General features: G+C 48.6%; 1 protein-coding gene across 1 annotated transcript in view; it reads right to left on the reverse strand.

Moving 5' to 3' along the window:
- NUP133 (nucleoporin 133) overlaps positions 1 to 21,955 on the reverse strand; it is a 301,419-nt gene that overhangs the window by 229,959 nt on the left and 49,505 nt on the right. The window contains exon 6 of the mRNA XM_040429313.1: positions 6,617 to 6,787. Coding sequence (XP_040285247.1) covers positions 6,617 to 6,787 — 171 coding nt within the window. The remainder of the gene's footprint in view (positions 1 to 6,616; positions 6,788 to 21,955) is intronic.

Genomic DNA, 21,955 nt, shown 5'->3' on the forward strand with positions numbered 1-21,955 from the left:
AGGGGGGAAGGGAGGACTTGGGGAAGTTGATGACCCAACCGAACCTCGTCAGAGTCTCTAGAGTGAGATCCACGCTGGCAACCGCTTGAGAAAGGGACGGAGCCTTGATGAGGATATCGTCCAAGTACGGTAGCAGAAAAACACCCCTGGAACGGAGTAAGGCCAAAACCGGGGCCAGGACCTTGGTGAACACCCGGGGGGCTGTTGCCAGCCCAAAGGGAAGGGCGACAAACTGGAAGTGGAGGTCCCCCACGGCGAATCGGAGGAAGCGATGGTGACACCGGGCTACCGGAACATGGAGGTAGGCATCCTGTATATCGATGGAAGACATGAAATCTCCCTGCTCCAGGGAAGCCACCGCGGAACGGAGGGACTCCATCCGAAACCGTCGAAGGAGGAGAAAACGGTTGAGCTTTTTGAGGTCCAAAATGGGCCGCACGGAACCTCCCTTCTTGGGAACTACAAAGAGGTTCGAGTAGAACCCTTGGAACCTTTCCTCTAGAGGAACGGGTGTAATCACCCCCCTGTCCAGTAAGGCTTGAACGGCCGCGGAGAACGCAACCGCGCGTTTCGGGTCCCGTGGCGGGCGGGAGCGAAAGAACCGATCTGGAGGGAAGGATGCAAATTCGATTTTGTATCCGGAGCACACAATTTCGAGGGCCCAGGCGTCTGAGACGTGAGCCAACCAGACGTCCCTGAAAAGGAGGAGCCGGCCCCCCACCCGGGTGGGTGGGGGCGCGCCTTCAGGCAGAGGATTGCTTTGCTGCGGGTGTGCGGGCAGCCTGCGGCTTGCGCCAGGAGGGCTGCGCCCGAAAAAACGGCTTCCTATGCTTGTCCTGGGGAGGAGCCGAAGCGGCAGCTGTGGTGGGAGCCCCAGAGGCCCTGCGGGAGGCCCGAAAACGAGACGCACCAGGGCGTCCGCGGGGGGCGCCCCTGGCTTGGGTTGAGGAAGATGGGTGCTTTTACCACCCGTGGCCTCCGAAATAAGTTCGTCTAGGCGGACCCCGAAAAGGCGGGAACCCGCAAACGGTAGCCCCGCCAAGGAACGTTTGGAGGCAGCGTCCGCTTTCCAAACCTTCAGCCAGAGCTCCCTCCTGACGGAAACTGCCAGGGCGGAGGAGCGTGCAATAAGGGCTCCCGCATCAAGGGAGGCCTCACAAACAAAATTCCCGGCCCGAACAATAAGCTGGGCCAAGGAACGCAGGTCCTGGATGGGGACGTCCGAGTCCAACTCCTGTTCCAGCTGCGCACCCCAAGCAGAGATTGCTTTCCCTGCCCAAGCAGAGATTGCTTTCCCTGCCCAAGCAGAGGCAAAAACCGGTCTGAGAGCAGAACCGGAGGCAGCAAAAATGCCCTTAGAAAGGGTCTCCATGCGACGGTCCTCCGCTGACTGAAGAGAGGACCCGTCGGGAACAGGGATGGCCGTGTTCTTTGACAGCCGGGCCACAGGGGGGTCCACCTTGGGTGGGGAAGACCATGTGGCCACGACATCGGCTGGAAAAGGATAGCAAATGTCCAGCTTCTTGGGGTTGACAAAACGGGCGTCCGGGCGAGCCCAAGCCTTAGACACCACAGAGGAGAAATCAGAGTGGATTGGAAAGACTTTTGAGACCTGCCTGGGTCTGATAAATGAGACGCTAGCTGCGTCCGAGCTAGGGGGATCATCCTGCACCTTAAAGGTGTCACGAATATCAGAGATGAGTTGACCCATCGCTGAGGCTAGCTTGGACGGCAGGGCCGAGTCCATTTCCAAATCTGAAACCGCCAATTCACCTTCAGAGAGCGAATCCTTTGGAGAGGAGAGGCTCGTCTGGGTGCGCACGCGTGGCAGGGAGAGGGAGGCATCCGAGGAGGAGGCTCGCTCTACTCTAATACGCTTCTGAGAGTGCCTAGCTCGGGAGGGGTCACTAAAAGAGAGTGAACCCGCTGCAGCGGCAGAAGCAGTGGACCCGGAGGGCGCGACAATCAGAGAGGCGTCCTGCGGGGTAGGTGGCCTGTCTATTAGGCGGCCCACGACATGAGTGAGGCTTTCCACGGCCTGGGACAGGGATCTAGCCCAGTCAGGCGGGTCAGAGGCAGCAGGGAGCGACACAGCGGGCGACTGAGGCTGCGGTGGAGCCCGGCATGCAGTACAGTGCGGATCAGACTGCCCCCGGGGAAAGGGTTCCCTACAAGCAGTACAGGCATGGTACCAAGGCTTGGCGGCTGCAGAAGGGTCTGACATGGTGGAACAAAGATGTTGCACTTAAAGTGGGAGACCCCAAGGAAAGGAACGGGGATAACACCCAAGCGACAGTACTGTGGCACGGAGGGGGTTAAAAGTCCTACCAGACCCGGATGATGCAAGCGGCAGCGGTAAGGGGAACAGACTGAGGAGGCTGTGGAGGAGAGGCAGCAGCACCGGCTTCGGATCGCACTGCCGAGAGGATTCCACGCAGCACTGTGCGATGAACCCGGAAGTAGCGGAGCGCATGTAGGAAGCTCCGCCCCCTCTCTGCCGCTCTGAAGCAGAGCCGCGCGCGCGCGGCAAAATGATTTTAACCCCCAAGGATGATGAAGTGCCGGCCTGAAATGGCGCCGTTCACGCCAAGAAAGCGGCCCCCTCCGCGCCTGGATGTGGCAGACGGCTTGCTTTTTTCCTGCAGCCGTCCCCTGAAGGCAGCGTCCCTGCCAAGGACTTGCCCAGATAAACTCCCCTGCCCGGTAACGGTCCCGATATATGCCCGGGGGGGTGGGCGCACGATGTAGCAGTGGCCATGCAGTAACAGTGGCCATGGGAGCCCAGGAGGCCTGTAGCAGCGGTGGGAGGGAGGAAGGGGAGGCTGGAGCAGCCTGTCTCACCATACGCTGTCTTCGCCCTCAATCCATCCAGCGGGGTCGCCCCTTCAGCTCCTGGCACCGCAGTGGCAGGAAGCCGGGGGAGGGACTTGGCGTGCAGGCGACCCTGAGCTGGCGGGACGCAGGGGAGCGAGGCTGGGGGTGGGCGCACGATGTAGCAGTGGCCATGCAGTAACAGTGGCCATGGGAGCCCAGGAGGCCTGTAGCAGCGGTGGGAGGGAGGAAGGGGAGGCTGGAGCAGCCTGTCTCACCATACGCTGTCTTCGCCCTCAATCCATCCAGCGGGGTCGCCCCTTCAGCTCCTGGCACCGCAGTGGCAGGAAGCCGGGGGAGGGACTTGGCGTGCAGGCGACCCTGAGCTGGCGGGACGCAGGGGAGCGAGGCTGCCCTGGTCCACCTTGTCTTCTGTGGGGGAGGCGGCAGTGCGGAATTACCGGCACTGGCGCAACTCAACCCCGGGAGAAACAGAGGGGTCTAATGCGCCTCTGTTGTCCCTGTAGGTAGAAAAAAACCGAATTAAAAACAACAAATAACGCAAAAATAAAAAATCATAGGAAAACAACCCTGCATAAGCAGGGGGTGTCTTGCCTCCTTGGACACTAAGCAAAAACTGGCAGTCTCTTCTCCAGGCTGAAGGGTATAGCTGATGGAGGAGGGGCTTACAGCTTTCACTTAGTGTCACGCCTCCTAGGGAGCAGAGCTATACCCATGGTTTCCTGTGTCCCCCAAGGAATATGGGCGAGAAATTAGCCCCATCACAGCTCCATATGCATAACTACAAAAAAGTTATAAGTCAGAATATAATTATGAAAAAAAAATAAAAAATTCAAAGTTTTTTCCCCCCCAAGTATTAAAGGGAACCTGTCATCAACTATATGCTGACCTCACTGAGGGCAGCATAAAATAGTGACAGAAATGCTGATTTCAGCGGTGTATCACTCATGAGCTAAAAGTACCGTATTTTTCGCTTTATAAGACGCACTTTTTTTTCCCCAAAAGAGGGGGGAAAATGACAGTGCGTCTTATAAAACGATGGTTGACTTTTTTTTACAGGGCTGACACGGATGTATCGCCGGCCGCTATGCTGCACAGTGTGGCCGGCGATACATCAGTCACAGTGCGGGGAGGGAGGAGGGGCTGGAGGCAACTCACAGCGGGGCCCGGTGCAATCACTGTAGTACACCGGGCCCCGCGCAAAGAAGTCTCTTTGTATGTAAAATCTTTCATTAATCCTTTATACCGTAAATCGCTCTCCTTTTGATAAACTTTACTAGCCTAATCCCCTGCATCAGTACTCACTATGAATGTAGCGTGCGGTCCGGCCGGCGTGTGACTGACGTCACGCTCCTCCCATTTCATTAATGAAGCAGGAGCAAGATGAAGTCCTGCGCCGGAGGGACCGCACGCTACATTTATAGTGAGTACTGATGCAGGCGATTAGGCTAGTAAAGTTTTTCAAAAGGAGAGCGATTTACGGTATAAAGGAATAATGAAAGATTTTACATACAAAGAGACTTCTGTGCGCGGGGCTCGATGTACTACAGTGACTGCACCGGGCCCCGCTGTGAGTTGCCTCCAGCCCCTCCTCCCTCCCCGCACTGTGACTGATGTATCGCCGGCCACACTGTAAAGCATAGCGGCCGGCGATATATCAGTGTCAGCTAGTTTATCAAAAGGAGAGCGATTGATTCAGGATTAAAGAAATATTTTACATACAAAGAATAAAGTACTGTAATGCTGTGAAACATAGGGCCATGAGGGGGACCAGCATAAGATGCTTTATGTGTGTCACCCACACATATAGCATCTTATGCTGGCCCCCCTCATGGCCCTATGTTTCACAGCACACATCCCCCATAACAGTGCATCATCCATAGATCTCCCCATAACAGTGCATCATCCACAGATTCCCCCCCCCCATAACAGTGCATCATCCATAGATCCCCCCATAACAGTGCATCATCCAGATTCCCCCCCATAACAGTGCATCATCCATAGATCCCCCATAACAGTGCATCATCCACAGATTTCCCCCCCCCATAACAGTGCATCAGCCATAGATCCCCCCATAACAGTGCATCATCCACAGATTCCCCCCCCCCCCATAACAGTGCATCATCCATAGATCCTCCCCATAAGTGTGTCATCCACAGATCCCCCATAACAGTGCGTCATCCACAGAGCCCCATAACAGTGTCATCCCCAGACCATTAGTTCAAAATCCACCAAAAGCACACCTTTTGGTTCAAAATATATTTTTTCTTATTTTCCTCCTCAAAAACCTAGGTGCGTCTTATAATCAGGTGCGTCTTATAAAGCGAAAAATATGGTAAGTGGTTGCTGAGAAGCAGCATCATAATCCTTGCAGCCCAGGCCTTGAAAAGAGTCAAATCTACCAGAGAAGAGTCATGGTTATTCATAATCTCCTGCTCTCTCACCCATCTGCTGATGATAGGCAGTTCTCTCCTAGAGAGAAAGGGAGAAAACTAGGAATTCATGAATAACCATGACTCTTCTCAGGTGGCCGTGACTCTTTTCCAGGCCCACTCTCCAATGATTGTGTTGCTGGTTCCCGGCAACCACTTACTTTTAACTTTTAAATGACAGACCTCTGAAATCAACTCATCTGTCTTTACTTTATGCTGCCACTATGGCAGAATTCAGTTTTCTTTCGCCAATTCCACCCCATTAGGAATTTTTCCCGGTTCCTACTACATTGTATGCAACCGTAAATAGTGCCATTAGAAAGTACAACTTGTCCTGCAAAAAATATGCGCTCATAAGGCTATGTGAACAAAGAAATAAAGTTATGAGTAATGACTTATGCTGAAACTGAAAATCGCCTCGGTTTTGACTACCAAAAAGCAGTTTTAAATAAGTGAATAAGTAAACTCAAGGACTGTAAGACCAACTGACAGTCACCAGTGGATCAACTGACATAAATCTGTAATTGTGAATATACTTCCATATACAACGCAATTGAAACATCACCATATAAACTGTGCAGACCCGAAATTAAATTAAAATTATCTGCATGCTATTATGGTGCTAAAATTATCTGTCTATACTGGTAGTCACTAATTGGAAACATCTTAGGCTACTTTCACACCGGCGTTTTGACTTTCAGTTTGTGAGATCCGTTCAGGGCTCTCACAATAGGTCCAAAACGGATCCGTTTTGCCCTAATGCATTCTGAATGGAAAAGGATCCGGTCAGAATGCATCAGTTTGCCTCCGTTCCGTCTCCATTCCACTTTGGAGGCGGACGAAACTGAGACAAACGGATCCATTCTGAAACACAATGTAAGTCAATGGGACGGATCCGTTTTCTATGACACAATTGACTTTCAATGGTGTTAATGACGGATCCGTCTTGGCTATGTTAAAGATAATACAAACGGATCCGTTCTGAACGGATGCAGACGGTTGTATTATCTGAACGGATCCATCTGTGCAAATCCATGACGGATCCGCACCAAACGCGAGTGTGAAAGTAGCCTTACATAACAGTCACAAGATACATTATTAGTAACATTATTACCGACTTGTATTACAGAATATGAACTTACAAGTGTTGAAGTACACTCCAGGAGATAAATCAATTGTCCTACACCATAAGGACCCCACTTACTGTATATACTCACCTCAAAAAGGGAAGGGGGTGGACTAGTTTTGTTGAATAAACTATTCATACTATTAAAATATAATTATATTGCTATTTTGTCTCGCTTGGGTACGAGAGCCAGTCTAACAAAACCTAACATACTTCCAAAACTTACCGGTGATTCTACTGAGGGAGATAAAATACCAAAGAGAGTTGAAACTCTACGGCCAATTCCTGAGAGCATGCCTTGCCCTTGCTGCAAGAGTCGCTGGCAGATCTTTCCAGAAGCATCAGGTATTAAACGAACATGTTGGTTCTTTGAAGAAGACAATATAAAACTGCCAGCCTGAAAATATAAAAGATATGACAGCTTTACACCGTTTTAGGTTTTATTCAGTTTATCATCAAACCTGGTTATAAGTGGTGACTAAGCTTGTACCAATCAGTTTCACACAGGACTCAGCAATGGCCTAAAATTCCAAAATAAATTTTTCAAACTTATGGGCGATTATGGATTTTAGTGTCAATTTTTTTTGTTCCCTTATGTAAGAGAATTGGGCTCGCAAAAGTATTTTAACCCAACAGTGTTATAGTTTACCTTGGTGGTCCCAATTTGCCCAGAATCTGAAAAATATGGAATTCAATATCACTGTACAGATACACTAAGGGCACAGCCACAGGTGGCAAATACGCTGAGGATTTTTCACGGCAGAATTGCGTGCTGAAAATCTGCAACACCTTCAATGGCAGCAAAGTGTATGGGGTTTTCTGCACATAACTTAAAGGGGTTCTCCAGACTTTTACTAAAATCCTTCTATCTTCTAACCTGTGGAAGAAAGATCATTTCAGCAGTACTTATTCCTCCGTTGCAGCACCAAATTCCACTACGCTCAACATGACCACCTGGACTAACTGAGAGCTCTTTCGTTGAGGTACCAACTGGATGTGCTCTCCTTAGTTGTCATACTCAGCTGCATATTGTAAATGCAGCTGAACAGAAAGACTCAAAAGCACACCAAGTCAGGACCTCAGCAGAAACGCCACAGCCAGTCCAGGCGGTCATGTGAGCGCAGTGGGGTATTATTATTTTTTAATCAATGGTCCATATTTACTAACCCTGTCAAATTTGTAGATGGAGCAAAAAGTCAGAAAACGTGCCAAATGTATGTGTCTAGTCTAGATTATACCACTTATTAGTAGGCTTAGAGTGCATCCCAATGCACTAGAATTCTGTTCACCAAAAACTTTAGAACTATTCTAAATTGGACTAATCTGCGCCAATTTAACCCTTCAGGACATTTTTCACCTTTTGGACCAAGCCAGTTTTTGCAAATGTGTCACTTTATGTGGCGATAACTTTATAACGCTTTTACGTATCCAAGCCATTCCGAATTTGTTTTCTCGTGACACATTGTACTTCATGATAGTGGTAAATTTGAGTCAATATATTTCACCTTCATTTATGAAAATATACCAAAAAGTACCCAATTTTTTAAAAAATTTGCTATTTTCAAAATTTCAATTTCTCTGCCTTTGAAACAGAAAGTGATACCTCAAAATATGTATTACTTAAAGGGTTTCTACCACCAGAAATACTGTTATGTAGCTGACTGACATTAGCGATGCGCTAATGTAAGCACTACATAACAGTATGTTTCTAACATTAGTCCCTGCAGCCGTTTTTGTTAAAAAAGCACTTTTATTATATGCTAATGAGCCTCTAGGTGCTATGTGGGCGTAAAATCAGCACCTAGAGGCTCCATCCACTCACCCATTATGCCGCCCAGGTCCAGTGTTGTGCCCGCCCAGCTCCTCTTGATTGATCAGCTCCTCCTGCGCCGTTCACTTCTGTCTTCGGCGCAGGCAGTGAAGGCCGCTCTCCTGATGCCGGCTTCTCACTGTGACGTAGTCGGCGCAGGCGCAGTGAGGAATCCGGCACCAGGATCGCATCATTCACTCACTGCGCCTGCGCCGAAGACAGAAGTGAACGGCGCAGGCGCGGGATTTCGGCAGCGATGCGGCGGACCGTGCCATCAATCAAGAGGAGCTGGGCGGGCACAACACTGGACCTGGGCGGCATAATGGGTGAGTGGACGGAGCCTCTAGGTGCTGATTTTACTCCCACATAGCACCTAGAGGCTCATTAGCATATAATAAAAAGTGCTTTTTTAACAAAAACGGTTGCAGGGACTAACGTTAGAAACATACTGTTATGTAGTGCTGACATTAGCGCATCGCTAATGTCAGTCAGCTACATAACAGTATTTCTGGTGGTAGAAACCCTTTAACATTCCCCATATGTCTACTTTATGTTGGCATCATTTTAGAAATGTCATTTTATCTTTTTAGGATGTTAGAAGGCTTAGAATTTTAGAAGCAATTCTTAAAATTTTTAAGAAAATTTCCAAAACCCAATTTTTTAAGGACCAGTTCAGTCCTGAAGGCACTTTGTGGGGCTTACATAGTTGAAACCACACATAAATGACACCATTTTAGAAACTACGCCCCTCAAGTTCATCAAAACTGATTTTACTAACTTTGTTAACCCTTTAGGTGTTCCACAAGAATTAAAGCAAAATGGAGGGGAAATTTTCAAAATGTAAAATTTTTTGGGCCAGTTTTCACATTTTAATCCATTTTTTCTGTAACACATCAAAGGTTAACAGCAAAACAAAACTCAATGTTTATTATCCTGATTTTGTATTTTACAGAAACACCGGATATGTGGTCAAAAACTGCTGTATGGGCACACAGCAGGGCGCAGAAAGGAATGAACAACATAAGAATTTTGGAGGGCAGATTTTGCTGGAATGGTTTTTGGGAGCCACGTCGCATATGAAGACACTAAGGTACCCATAGTGGAAATCCCCCCAAAAAGTGACCCCCATTTTGGAAAATAAACCCCTTAGGGAATCTTTCAAGGTGTGTAGTGAGTACCTTGACCCCAAAAGGTGTTTCATAAAATTGCCTGTGAACATGAAAAATAAAAATTCCAGAAAAAGTAGCTTTACATCCACATTTTTCACTTTCACAAGGGGCAACAGGACAAAATGCACACCACATTTTGTTACCCATATCCACCCGAATACGCCAACACCCCATATGTGCTCAAGAAAATGATGTATGGGCGCACAGCAGGCTACAGAGTGAAAGAAGCACCATATGGCTTTTGTAGAGCGGATTTAGTTGGAATGGTAATTGGGAGCTATGTTGCATATGAAGACACCCTGAGGTAGCCCTACATTGGAAACCCCCAGAAAGTGACCCCATTTTGGAAACTAAACCCAATAAGGATTTTTTTAAGTGGAGTAGTGAGCACTTTGGGCCAACAGGCGTTTCCTAGAATTTAAAAACACTTGGCCATAAAAATCAAAAATGGCATTTTTATGCAAGTGCTACTGTCACTGTAGGTCCAAATATTTCATTTACACAAGGAATAATCGAAAAAATGCACCCCACAATTTGTTACCCATTTTCTTCTGAATATATCAACACCCCATATATTGTTGCAAACTGATGTGTCGAAAAAAGGGAAGGAGCACCAAATGGGTTTTAGATTTGGGCAGATTTCAGTAGAATAATTTACAGGTGCCATGTCGCATTTTAAGACACCCTAAGGTACCCCTACAGTTGAAACCCCCAGAAAATGACCCCATTTTGGAAACTAAGCCCCCTAATGAATTTTTTTAAGTGGAGTAGTGGCCCAACAGGCGTTTCCTAGAATTTAGAAATACTTGGCCATAAAAATGAAAAATTACATTTTTTTCCCCATGAAAAGGTCGTTTTAGGCCTAGTTCACACGAACGTTTTTTTTGCGAGTGTACGGCCGGTTTTTTGTGTTTCGTATACGGAACCATTCATTTCAGTGGTTCCGCAGTAAAAATGGAATGTGTAAGCATTTCGTTTCCGTATTTCCGTTCATTTGAAAGATAGAACATGTCCTATTATTGCCCGCAAATCACGTTCCGTGGCTCTATTCAAGTCAATGGGTCCGCAAAAAAACCGGAACACATACAGAAATGCATCCGTATGTCTTCCGTATCCGTTCCGTTTTTGCGGAACCATCTATTGAAAATGTTATGCCCAGCCCAATTTTTCCTATGTAATTACTGTATACGCCATACGGAAAAAAGGAACGGAAAAACTGAATGGAAACGGAAACACAACGGAACAATGGATCCGTGAAAAACGGACCGCAAAAAACTATAAAAGCCATACGTTTGTGTGAATTAGGCCTTAGGCCTACATTTTTAAATTTCTCAAAGGGGCAAAAGAAGAAAATGTATTAACCGTTTACTCTTGAATATGGCAACACCCCATACTTGTTTGTAAACTAATATATTGGCACAAAGCAGGGTTCAGCGCCATTTGCTTTTTGGAGGACAGATGTTGCTGGAATGGTTTTCAGGCACAATGTTTCAATTGAATAGATCCTTAGTACCCCAACAGTGGAAACCCCTAATAAGTGACCACATTTTGGAAAGTACTCCCACTAAGTTATTCATCTAGAGGTATAGTGGATTTTTTGTTTCATTATAATTTGTACATCACATTTAGTTGGAATAATTTAGACAAGGTGGACTACGATTTTTCGAAAATATTAATTCTCACTGAGCAACAGGAAAGGATAAAAAGGGTTTCATGAAAGTAAAAGTATAAAATTATACATCAAAAGTAGTATGGCAAATTTTGAAGCATCTTTTCATACAAAGGCCAGGTATTGATGGACATGTTTCACATTGATAGCTGGTTTCCTTTCTTATACAATTTTTGCAACACACACGGTGACAGCTGGCAATCACAGCTCTGTCACCACCTAAATTGTGACAGGTTCGTACCTACATCGGCGTCTACATCATTGCGCTCTGACAGCAGTGATCCCTGATGCCTTCAAGCTCTGATTGGTCCATTGGAGGGACCATCAGAGCCTTTATAACAGTATGTGGCTGTCGAAACACCGTTGCAGTCTCCGTTACAGCCCAGCTCCCTGAAAACACAGCGCTGCTAATAAAACTAGCGCTGATTGGTCCATGAGACTTCATGGACCAATCACAGCGATCGCCGACCTGGGTGTGCTCTTACAGGTCCCAGACCGGCTAGATGTGATAATCAGCTGTTCTTGACAGCTATCATCACAGCTCTGCCACCATGTAAAACATGGTGACAGTTTCTAGCCATAACACTGCTCCATGACGAGTATACACGTCAAATAGCAATAAAGGGTTAAAGTGCCAGAATCATGGATTTTAGTTTCATAAATGTATTTAGATGGTAGACAAAAATAACCATACCTAAGTTCTAGTTTAAAGCAGGATGTCTGAAAAGTAATTTCTTTTTTAGTACATTCGAACAATGTGTAATATAAAAATGTGGCGCACCAGCTAAGAAAGTGGCAGACATCATAGTAAATGAGGCCTATTATTTATAGAAATCAAAACACTTTTAGAAATTGTGTCCATTTATATATTTCACTAGCAGAAGGACCCGGCATCGCAGGGGTATATGTCATCAATTTAATGTTGGTGTATGTCATTAAAATATAGACAGACAGAATCCACCTTAACAGTGACCTGTACAGCACCCCGCCCCTTACACTGACCTCCATAGCGGACTGTCCCCTTAACTGTGACCTCCACAGTTCCATGTCCTCTTAACAGTCCTCCACAGTGCTCGCCCTTTATCAGTGACCTCCACAGTGCCTGCCCCTTTAACAGTGACCTCCACAGTGCCCGCCCCCTTAACAGTGACCTCCACAGTGCCCGCCACCTTAACAGTGACCTCCACAGTGCCCGCCCCCTTAACAGTGACCTCCAAAGTGCCCGCCCCCTTAACAGTGACCTCCACAGTTCCCGCCCCCTTAACAGTGACCTCCACAGTGCCCACCCCCTTAACAGTGACCTCCACAGGGCCCGCCCCCTTAACAGTGACCTCCACAGTGCCTGCCCCCTTAACAGTGACCTCCACAGCGGCCTGCCCCCTTAAGTGACCTCCACAGTGCCCGCCCCCTTAACAGTGACCTCCACAGCGGCCTGCCCCCTTAACAGTGACCTCCACAGCGGCCTGCCCCCTTAACAGTGACCTCCACAGCGGCCTGCCCCCTTAACAGTGACCTCCACAGCGGCCTGCCCCCTTAACAGTGACCGCCACAGCGGCCTGCCCCTTTAAGGCTAGGGCTACATGACAACATGTGTCGCGCAACAATTTTTATAATGCTAGGCTATGGTGTCGCACTGCAACATGCTGCGCCGTCACGACAGTCGCAAAAAATCCATCCAAGATGGATGCATGTAGCAGTGTAGTTGTGCCCTATGTGTCGTGCAACCCTAACCTAAAGGCCTACAGCAGTAAAGAAAAATGGCTTGGTTGTTATGGAAACCTGGAGTAAAACTGTGTGTGTATGTGGAGACTAAGGACCTGCGAGCTTCTATTGGCTGATAAGGGACATGTGACCATGTGTATGGCAGTTGGGATATGAAGAGAAAGGCTTGCTGGCTTGTATTGGCTAATGCAGATCATTTTTTGGGAATATCTCAGGAACGGTACGTCCTAGAGAGCTGTGACCCCACAAGATTTCTTTCCAGGTAGCAAGGGATGTGTATACCAAGGTTCGTTGAAATCGATGGTTGCATTTTTGAGTGATCATGGAACATACATACATACATATATATATATATATATATATATATATATATATATATATATATATATATATATACATACACACACACACACACTCACCTAAAGAATTATTAGGAACACCTGTTCTATTTCTCATTAATGCAATTATCTAGTCAACCAATCACATGGCAGTTGCTTCGATGCATTTAGGGGGGTGGTCCTGGTCAAGACAATCTCCTGAACTCCAAACTGAATGTCAGAATGGGAAAGAAAGGTGATTTAAGCAATTTTGAGTGTGGCATGGTTGTTGGTGCCAGACGGGCCGGTCTGAGTATTTCATAATCTGCTCAGTTACTGGGATTTTCACGCACAACCATTTCTAGGGTTTACAAAGAATGGTGTGAAAAGGGAAAAACATCCAGTATGCGGCAGTCCTGTAGGCAAAAATGCCTTGTGGACGCTAGAGGTCAGAGGAGAATGGGCCGACTGATTCAAGCTGATAGAAGAGCAACGTTGACTGAAATAACCACTCGTTACAACCGAGGTATGCAGCAAAGCATTTGTGAAGCCACAACACGCACAACCTTGAGGCGGATGGGCTACAACAGCAGAAGACCCCACCGGGTACCACTCATCTCCACTACAAATAGGAAAAAGAGGCTACAATTTGCACGTGCTCACCAAAATTGGACTGTTGAAGACTGGAAAAATGTTGCCTGGTCTGATGAGTCTCGATTTCTGTTGAGACATTCAAATGGTAGAGTCTGAATTTGGCGTAAACAGAATGAGAACATGTATCCATCCTCTGATGGCTACTTCCAGCAGGATAATGCACCATGTCACAAAGCTCAAATCATTTCAAATTGGTTTCTTGAACATGACAATGAGTTCACTGTACTAAAATGGCCCCCACAGTCACCAGATCTCAACCCAATAGAGCATCTTTGGGATGTGGTGGAACGGGCGCTTCGTGCCCTGGATGTGCAATGTGCATCCCTCAAATCTCCATCAACTGCAAAATGCTATCCTATCAATATGGGCCAACATTTCTAAAGAATGCTATCAGCACCTTGTTGAATCAATGCCACGTAGAATTAAGGCAGTTCTGAAGGCAAAAGGGGGTCCAACACCGTATTAGTATGGTGTTCCTAATAATTCTTTAGGTGAGTGTATAATATATATATATATATATATATATATATATATATATATATATATATATTACAGAAGTACTATGCTACTGAAAATTAAAGAGGCATGCCCACAATTTTTTTTATTCTTTTGCATGTTAGAAAGGTTCAGGATATAAATTGTAGCAGAGGAAATTGTGGTTCTCAGTTGTGCCTGATACAGCGTCTTGTGTATGGACAGGAAGTCAGTTTCCCTATTCTTTCCCATGAGACTGACTCCAGGCTCCCATAGGAAAAGAGAAACTGTAAGGGTCCATTCACGCGTCCGCATCCTTTCTGCAATTTTGCAGAAAGGGTGCGGACCTATTCATTTTCAATGGGGCCGGAAAAGATGCGGACAGCACACAGTGTGCTGTCCGCATCCGGACTTCCGTTCCGCAAAAAAATAGAACATGTCCTCTTCTTGTCCGCAGACACGGCCAAGAAAAGGCATTTCTATTTAAGGCTACTTTCACACTTGCGTTCAGGGTTCCGCTTGTGAGTTCCGTTTGAAGGCTCTCACAAGCGGACCCGAACGGATCCGTACAGCCCCAATGCATTCTGAGTGGATGCGGATCCGCTCAGAAAGCATCAGTTTGGCCTCCGTTCCGCTCAGCAGGCGGAAACCCGAACGCAGCTTGCAGCGTTTTTGTGTCCGCCTGGCCGTGCGGAGCCAAACAGATCCGTCCAGACTTACAATGCAAGTCAATGTGGACGGATCCGTTTGACGTTGACACAATATGGTGCAATTTCAAACGGATCCGTCCCCCATTGACTTTCAATGTAAAGTCAGGAGTCCCCTATTAATATACCATCAGATCTGAGTTTTCTCCAATCCGATGGTATATTTTAACTTGAAGCGTCCCCATCACCATGGGAACGCCTCTACGTTAGAATATACCATCGGATTTGAGTTAGATCGTGAAACTCAGATCCGACAGTATATTCTATCACAGAGGCGTTCCCATGGTGATGGGGACGCTTCAAGTTAGAATATACTGAGAACTGTGTACATGACTGCCCCCTGCTGCCTGGCAGCACCCGATCTCTTACAGGGGGCTGTGATTGGCACAATTAACCCCTCAGGTGCCGCACCTGAGGGGTTAATTATGCAAATCATAGCCCTCTGTAAGAGATCAGGTGCTGCCAGGCAGGAGGGGGCAGACCCCCTCCCTCCCCTGTATTAAATGTGACCAGTGCGGCCCCCCTCCCTCTATATTCATTGGTGGCCAGTGCGGATTCCCAGTATTAAATGTGACCAGTGAGGCCTCCCCTCTCCCCCCCCCCCCCTAATTAAAATCACCCCCCCCCCCCCATCATTGGTGACAGCGGAGAGTTCCGATCGGAGTCCCAGTTTAATCGCTGGGGCTCCGATCAGTTACCATGGCAGCCAAGACGCTATTGCAGTCTTGGCTGCCATGGTTACTTAGCAATAAATAGAAGCATTATACTTACCTGCGATGTCTGTCACCAGCCGGGAGCTCCTCCTACTGGTAAGTGAAAGGTCTGTGCGGCGCATTGCTTATAGCACAGACCTTTCACTTACCAGTAGGAGGAGCGCCTGGCCGGACACAGACATCGCAGGTAAGTATAATGCTTCTATTTATTGCTAAGTAACCATGGCAGCCAAGACTGCAATAGCGTCTTGGCTGCCATGGTAACCGATCGGAGCCCCAGCGATTAAACTGGGACTCCGATCGGAACTCTCCGCTGCCACCAATGATGGGGGGGTGATTTTAATTAGGGGGGGGGAGGCCGCACTGGTCACATTTAATACTGGGAATCCGCACTGGCCACCAATGAATATAGAGGGAGAGGGGCCGCACTGGTCACATTTAATACTGGGGAGGGAGGGGAAGGGCCGCACTGGCCACCAATGAATATAGAGGGAGGGGGGGCCGCACTGGTCACATTTAATACAGGGAAGGGAGGGGGTCTGCCCCCTCCTGCCTGGCAGCACCTGATCTCTTACGGGGGGCTATCATTCGCACAATAATTGTGTGGATCACAGCCCCCTGTAAGAGATCGGGTGCTGCCAGGCAGCAGGGGGCAGTCATGTACACAGTTCTTTTAGCATATTCTAACTTGAAGCGTCCCCATCACCATGGGAACGCCTGTGTTAGAATATACTGTCGGATATGAGTTTTCAAGAAGTGAAAAATCAGATCTGTAAAAACCAGTTATGCAGACGGATCCGTTCTGAACGGATGCAAGCGTTTGCATTATAGGAGCGGATCCGTCTGTGCAGACACCAGACGGATCAGCTCCAAACGCAAGTGTGAAAGTAGCCTAAAGTGCTTGGCATGTGCGGTTCGCAGGTGTCCGTGTTTTGCGGACCGCAAAACACTTGCAGACGTGTGAATGGAGCCTTAGAGGTATTTTACATTCTTTTGTAAGCATTTTACATTTTGTGTGGCTTTGATGGGAAAGGAGGTGGGGCTTAAATGCCCTCCATGTGCCAAAATGTTGGAGTGAAACTACGCCAACTTATAGGTGGCGTAAAATTAGACTATACAGTTTGTTTTGGTACATAGACAAATTTCTGGGCTCACAGAAACATTTTTGGCATGTGAACTGAAATCTAGCATAAATCTGGCAATGGATTTAAAGGGAACCTGTCACCTGGATTTTCTGTATAGAGCTGAGGACATGGGTTGCTAGATGGCCACTAGCACATCCGCAATACCCAGTCCCCATAGCTCTCTGTGCTTTTATTGTGTAAAAAAAACGATTTGATACATATGCAATCTAACATAAAAGAGTCATATCTTACTTGTGTGACCAGAGAAGAGTCATATTTTCAAGCTCTGACTCATCTCAGGTTAATTTGCAAATGTATCAAATCAGGTTTTTTACACAATAAAAGCACACAGAACTATGGGGACTGGGTATTGCGGATGTGCTAGTGGCCATCTAGCAACCCATGTCCTCAGCTCTATACCCAAAATCCCGGTGGCAGGTCCCCTTTAAGATACTGCAAATTTACAAAGGTTCATGTACCAAAATAGTAAATTTGTCTCGTATTAAGACTTTTATCTAACTGGTGTAAAGTAGAACTGGCTTAGTTGCCCTTAGCAACCTTTCATTGTCCAAAGGAGCTGTCAAAAATGAAAAGTGGAATCTGATTGGCAACTAAGCCAGTTCTACTTTACACCAGTTTGATAAATGACCCCAATTGATTTGTATTCTTAGTACGACACTATTAGTAAATCTGCCTGGCTGTCAGTTGGAGAGTCAGTGTCAGTCACATGACACATCTGCAAACCAGAAGGGAGGGGAAAAAAAAAACAACATACAAATATAGCAATTGGTAAAACTATTACCTTTACTACAATTGACATTATATACCTAAATGGACCTTTTTAACCTGTAGAGGACCCACACCGTACATGTACGGCAGGCTGATCGGGCGGGTGCAGGAGCTGCACCGGCCCGATCAGCAGCACGGACCAAAAAAGGCGATTTTTTTGTGAAACTCACCCGTAAAATCTTTTTCTCGACTTTTCCATTGGGGGACATAGACCATGGGTATAGCTTAGAGGTATTAGTAGGAGGGACACTATGCAAATACAAAAGAGCACCTCCTCCTCGGGCTATACCCCCCGACTTCACCAGGAGGAACTCAGGCGTTGCAAAAGCAGTAGGAGAAGGAGACAAGAAAAAATTATGGAAGCCATCGGACCAAGCCATAAGGTCCAACCACAAACAGAAACTGAACTGAAGACCCCTCCTGCAACAGGCAGAATGGGTGGGAGCTGTGTCCCCCAATGGAAAAGTCGAGAAAAAGATTTTACAGGTGAGTTTCACAAAAAAATCTCCTTTTCTCGTACTTTTATCCATTGGGGGACACAGACCATGGGACGTCCTAAAGCAGTCCATGGGGTGGGAAAAAACATCAGCACCGCCAGGAGGAACATCCAACGGTCAAACAGGAACCACAGCCTGCAAAACCCTGCGGCCAAAGACAGCATCAGCCGAAGCCAGAGAATGCAGCTGATAGAACTTCGTAAAGGTATGTAGCTGAGAAGCAGAGGCACGATTGCGCCGTACACAGGAAGCCCCCACCGCCCTAGTGGAGCGAGCGGTAATCAGAGCCGGGGGAACCCTACTACGATCGCGATAAGACACGGAAATAGCCGAGCAGATCCGTCGCGCCACAATGACCTTGGAGGCCGCCAGACCCTTACGAGGTCCCTCAGGAATCACAAAGAGGGAAACTAAACGGCGGACGGGAACGGTAGCAGCAAGATACACCTTCAGGGCCCGTACGACATCCAGTGAATGCAGAACGCGTTCCTTGGGGTTTGCCGGAGAAGGGCAAAAGGAGAGCAGGACCAAATCCTCGTTAAGGTGGAAGGGAGAGACCACCTTGGGCAAAAAGGAGGGAACTGGACGGAGCACACCTCATCCTGGAGAAAAAAACAGAAAAGGTTCTTGACAGGAAAGAACGGCCAGCTCCGACACCTGTCTGATGGAAGTTATGGCCACAAGGAAGACCACTTTCCAGGTGAGAAAGACCGGGAGACCTCACTCAGAGGCTCGAAGGGAGCCGACTAAAGAGCGCGCAGGATCAAATTGAGATCCCAAGGAGGCAAAGGGGGAACATACGGAGGAAACGAACGTGCCACACCCTGCAGAAAAGTCTTCACAGGACCCATAAGAGCAAGGGACCTCTGAAAAAAAGATTGCCAACGCAGAAAACGGAACCTTAAGGGAACTCAGCGACAGTCCCATCTCAAGCCCGGACTGAAGAAAAGACAGCACCATCGGGATGGAAAAGCGAAGAGGCGGGAACCCCGAGTTCTCACAAAAAGCCCGGAAGGCTTTCTAGGTACAATAGGAAATCCTGGAAGAAGCCGGTTTCCTCGCACGGATCATGGTTCTGATCACCGAATCCGAGAACCCCCTCTTCTTCAGGATGGCGATTTCAACGGCCATGCCGTTAAACGAAGAGACCGTAAAAGCAGATCCTCTCTGTCGGGAAGAGGCCATGGGGCGTCGGCCAGTATCCGAGCCACGCCTTTGGTAATAGAGGAAGCGGAGGGAAGGCATAGAGGAGACAGAAGTCCTGCCACGGAGACACCAGCACGTCCACCTCGTACGCCATCGGATCCCGGGCGCTAGCCAGGAACACCAGGAGCTGGTGACAAACTGATAGTGTCGACCACCAATGGCGAAGCGCAGGAATCGTTGGTGAGATTCTGCGATCAGAACATGCAGATAGGCGTCCTGGATGTCCACGGACGCGAGGAATTCCCCTGGAAGAAGAGAAACAATAACGGAGCAGAGGGATTCCATTCGAAAACTCCGCACCCGTAGAGACTTGATGAGCAGTCACAGGTCCAGGATTGGACGCACCGAGCCCTCTTTCTTTAGGACCACGAACAAATTTGAATAGAAACCTGTGCCCTGTTCCTGGGGGAACGGGGGTAACAAACCCCAGTCCAGAAGGGAGGAAACTGCCATTAAGAGGTCCTAGGCTCTGGTAGGATCCCCCGGAACGCGAGAAGGGAAAAACGTTCCGGCGGCCTGGACGCGCACTCTATCTTGTAACAAGACGTTACAATCTCCAGAGCCCATGCGACCTGAACCTGAGCCCTCAAAACCTGCTGATAAGAGAGCAGGCGGCCCCCCACCACAAGGGGTGGGGGCACCCCTTCATGCGGAAGACTGTTTGGGAGCCGCAGGGCGGGCCGACTGTGCCCTCGGGCGCCAGGAAGTCCTGTGACCCCCCAGCGGAGGAGCAGGAGATGCCCTGTTAGAAGAGAAGTGGCAAAAGGACTGGTACTGAGAACCAGAAGTCCTAGGCCGAAGGGGGCGCTTAGACCTGGGCTGGGGAAGATGAGTGCTCTTGCCCCCAGTAGCGGCAGAGAAGAACTCATCCAGTTGAGCCCCCAAAAGTCTGGAACCCTCAAAGGGGAGGTTAGCAAGGGAGCGCTTAGAGGAAGCATCGGCGTCCCATACCTTCAACCAGACCTCCCTGTGCTGGATGACTGAGAGGGCTGAAAAGCGGGCAAAGAGGGAACCAATGTCCATGAAGGCCTCGCATAGAAATTTGGAAGCCTGAGACATCTGGAGGATCAAATCCAGTGTGTCAGCAGATGCATCTTGTTCAGCCAGGTCCTGGAGATGGCGCTGCAACCCCACTGAGAGAGCTCTGGCCACTCATACTGAGGCAAAGGCAGGTCGCAGGGACGTGCCTGCCAGAGAAAAATGGATTTGGCCGGGAATCCAGACGCCTGTCCACCGCGTCCTACAAAGAGGAACCCTCTAGGACAGGAAGAGCCGTTTTTGGGCTAATCTGATCACCAGGGCAATCCACCTTAGGGGGAGAAGGCCACTTCTTCACACAATCCTCAGGAAAAGGATAAAGCACAGCCATGTGTTTGGTGGCAGAGAACTTTGATGAGGGCGGTTTCAGGCCTTAGCTATGACCATGGAAAAGTCCCCATGGACAGGCAAAAAGACCGTCTCAGGCATTAAAGGTGTCACGGACAGCCGCCACCAAGTTAGTTATCGTGGTGGAAGGCTAAGGCGGGGTGTCCCGCTCCATGACTTAGTCCGAGCCGGACAATTCCGTGGAGTCATCCGAGGAGGAATGCTACCGCCCATTCTGCCTCCTAGTGGATAGACATCCTCTGTGAGAATCACTGAGAGGAGATGGAGTGGGGGGCGCCACAGAATTGGTAGCCGCCCTACCCTCCATAAAGGACGTGGCCGCCTTGGCTACTAAGGCCAGATCCGCGGCCGCCCTGGACATGGCGGAAGCCCAGATGGGTACTGCTGTCTCCGCAGAGAGGCACGATTGCGTCATGCAGAGGGAGGACTGGGCTGAGCAAGAGAAGGAGGAGATCCTGTCCAGGGGCAGGGCACAAGACACAGGCGACAGAAAAAAAGGCTGAAGGCACACCTGACGGGTATAAGCCACAGGCCAGAGTAGGCATAATGTTGGGCTTCCACTTGTTCCCCTGTGACATTTGGGAATGCTCTCAGTAGCGCGTCTACCAATGTGCGCTTGTACTCGCGCATCTTCCTATCACGCTCCAGTGCAGGAAGTAAGGTGGGCACATTGTCTTTGTACCGTGAATCCAGCAGGGTGGCAACCCAGTAGTCCGCACACGTTAAAATGTGGGCAACTCTGCTGTCATTGCGCAGGCACTGCAGCATGTAGTCGCTCATGTGTGCCAGGCTGCCCAGAGGTAAGGACAAGCTGTCCTCTGTGGGAGGTGTATCGTCATCGTCCTGCGTTTCCCCCAGCCACGCACCAGTGATGGACCCGAGCTGCGTTGGGTGCCACCCCGCTGTGAACATGCTTCATCCTCATCCTCCTCCTCCTCGTCCTCCAGTAGTGGGCCCTGGCTGGCCACATTTGTACCTGGCCTCTGCTGTTGCAAAAAAACTCCCTCTGAGTCACTTCTAAGAGACTGGCCTGAAAGTGCTAAAAATGACCCCTCTTCCTCCTGGGCCACCTCCTCTTCCATCATCGCCCTAAGTGTTTTCTCAAGGAGACATAGAAGTGGTATTGTAACGCTGATAACGGCGTCATCGCCACTGGCCATGTTGGTGGAGTACTCGAAACAGCGCAACAGGGCACACAGGTCTCGCATGGAGGCCCAGTCATTGGTGGTGAAGTGGTGCTGTTCCGCAGTGCGACTGACCCGTGCGTGCTGCAGCTGAAACTCCACTATGGCCTGCTGCTGCTCGCACAGTCTGTCCAGCATGTGCAA

Source organism: Bufo bufo, chromosome 4, assembly GCF_905171765.1.
Source record: "Bufo bufo chromosome 4, aBufBuf1.1, whole genome shotgun sequence".
NCBI lineage: Eukaryota > Metazoa > Chordata > Amphibia > Anura > Bufonidae > Bufo > Bufo bufo.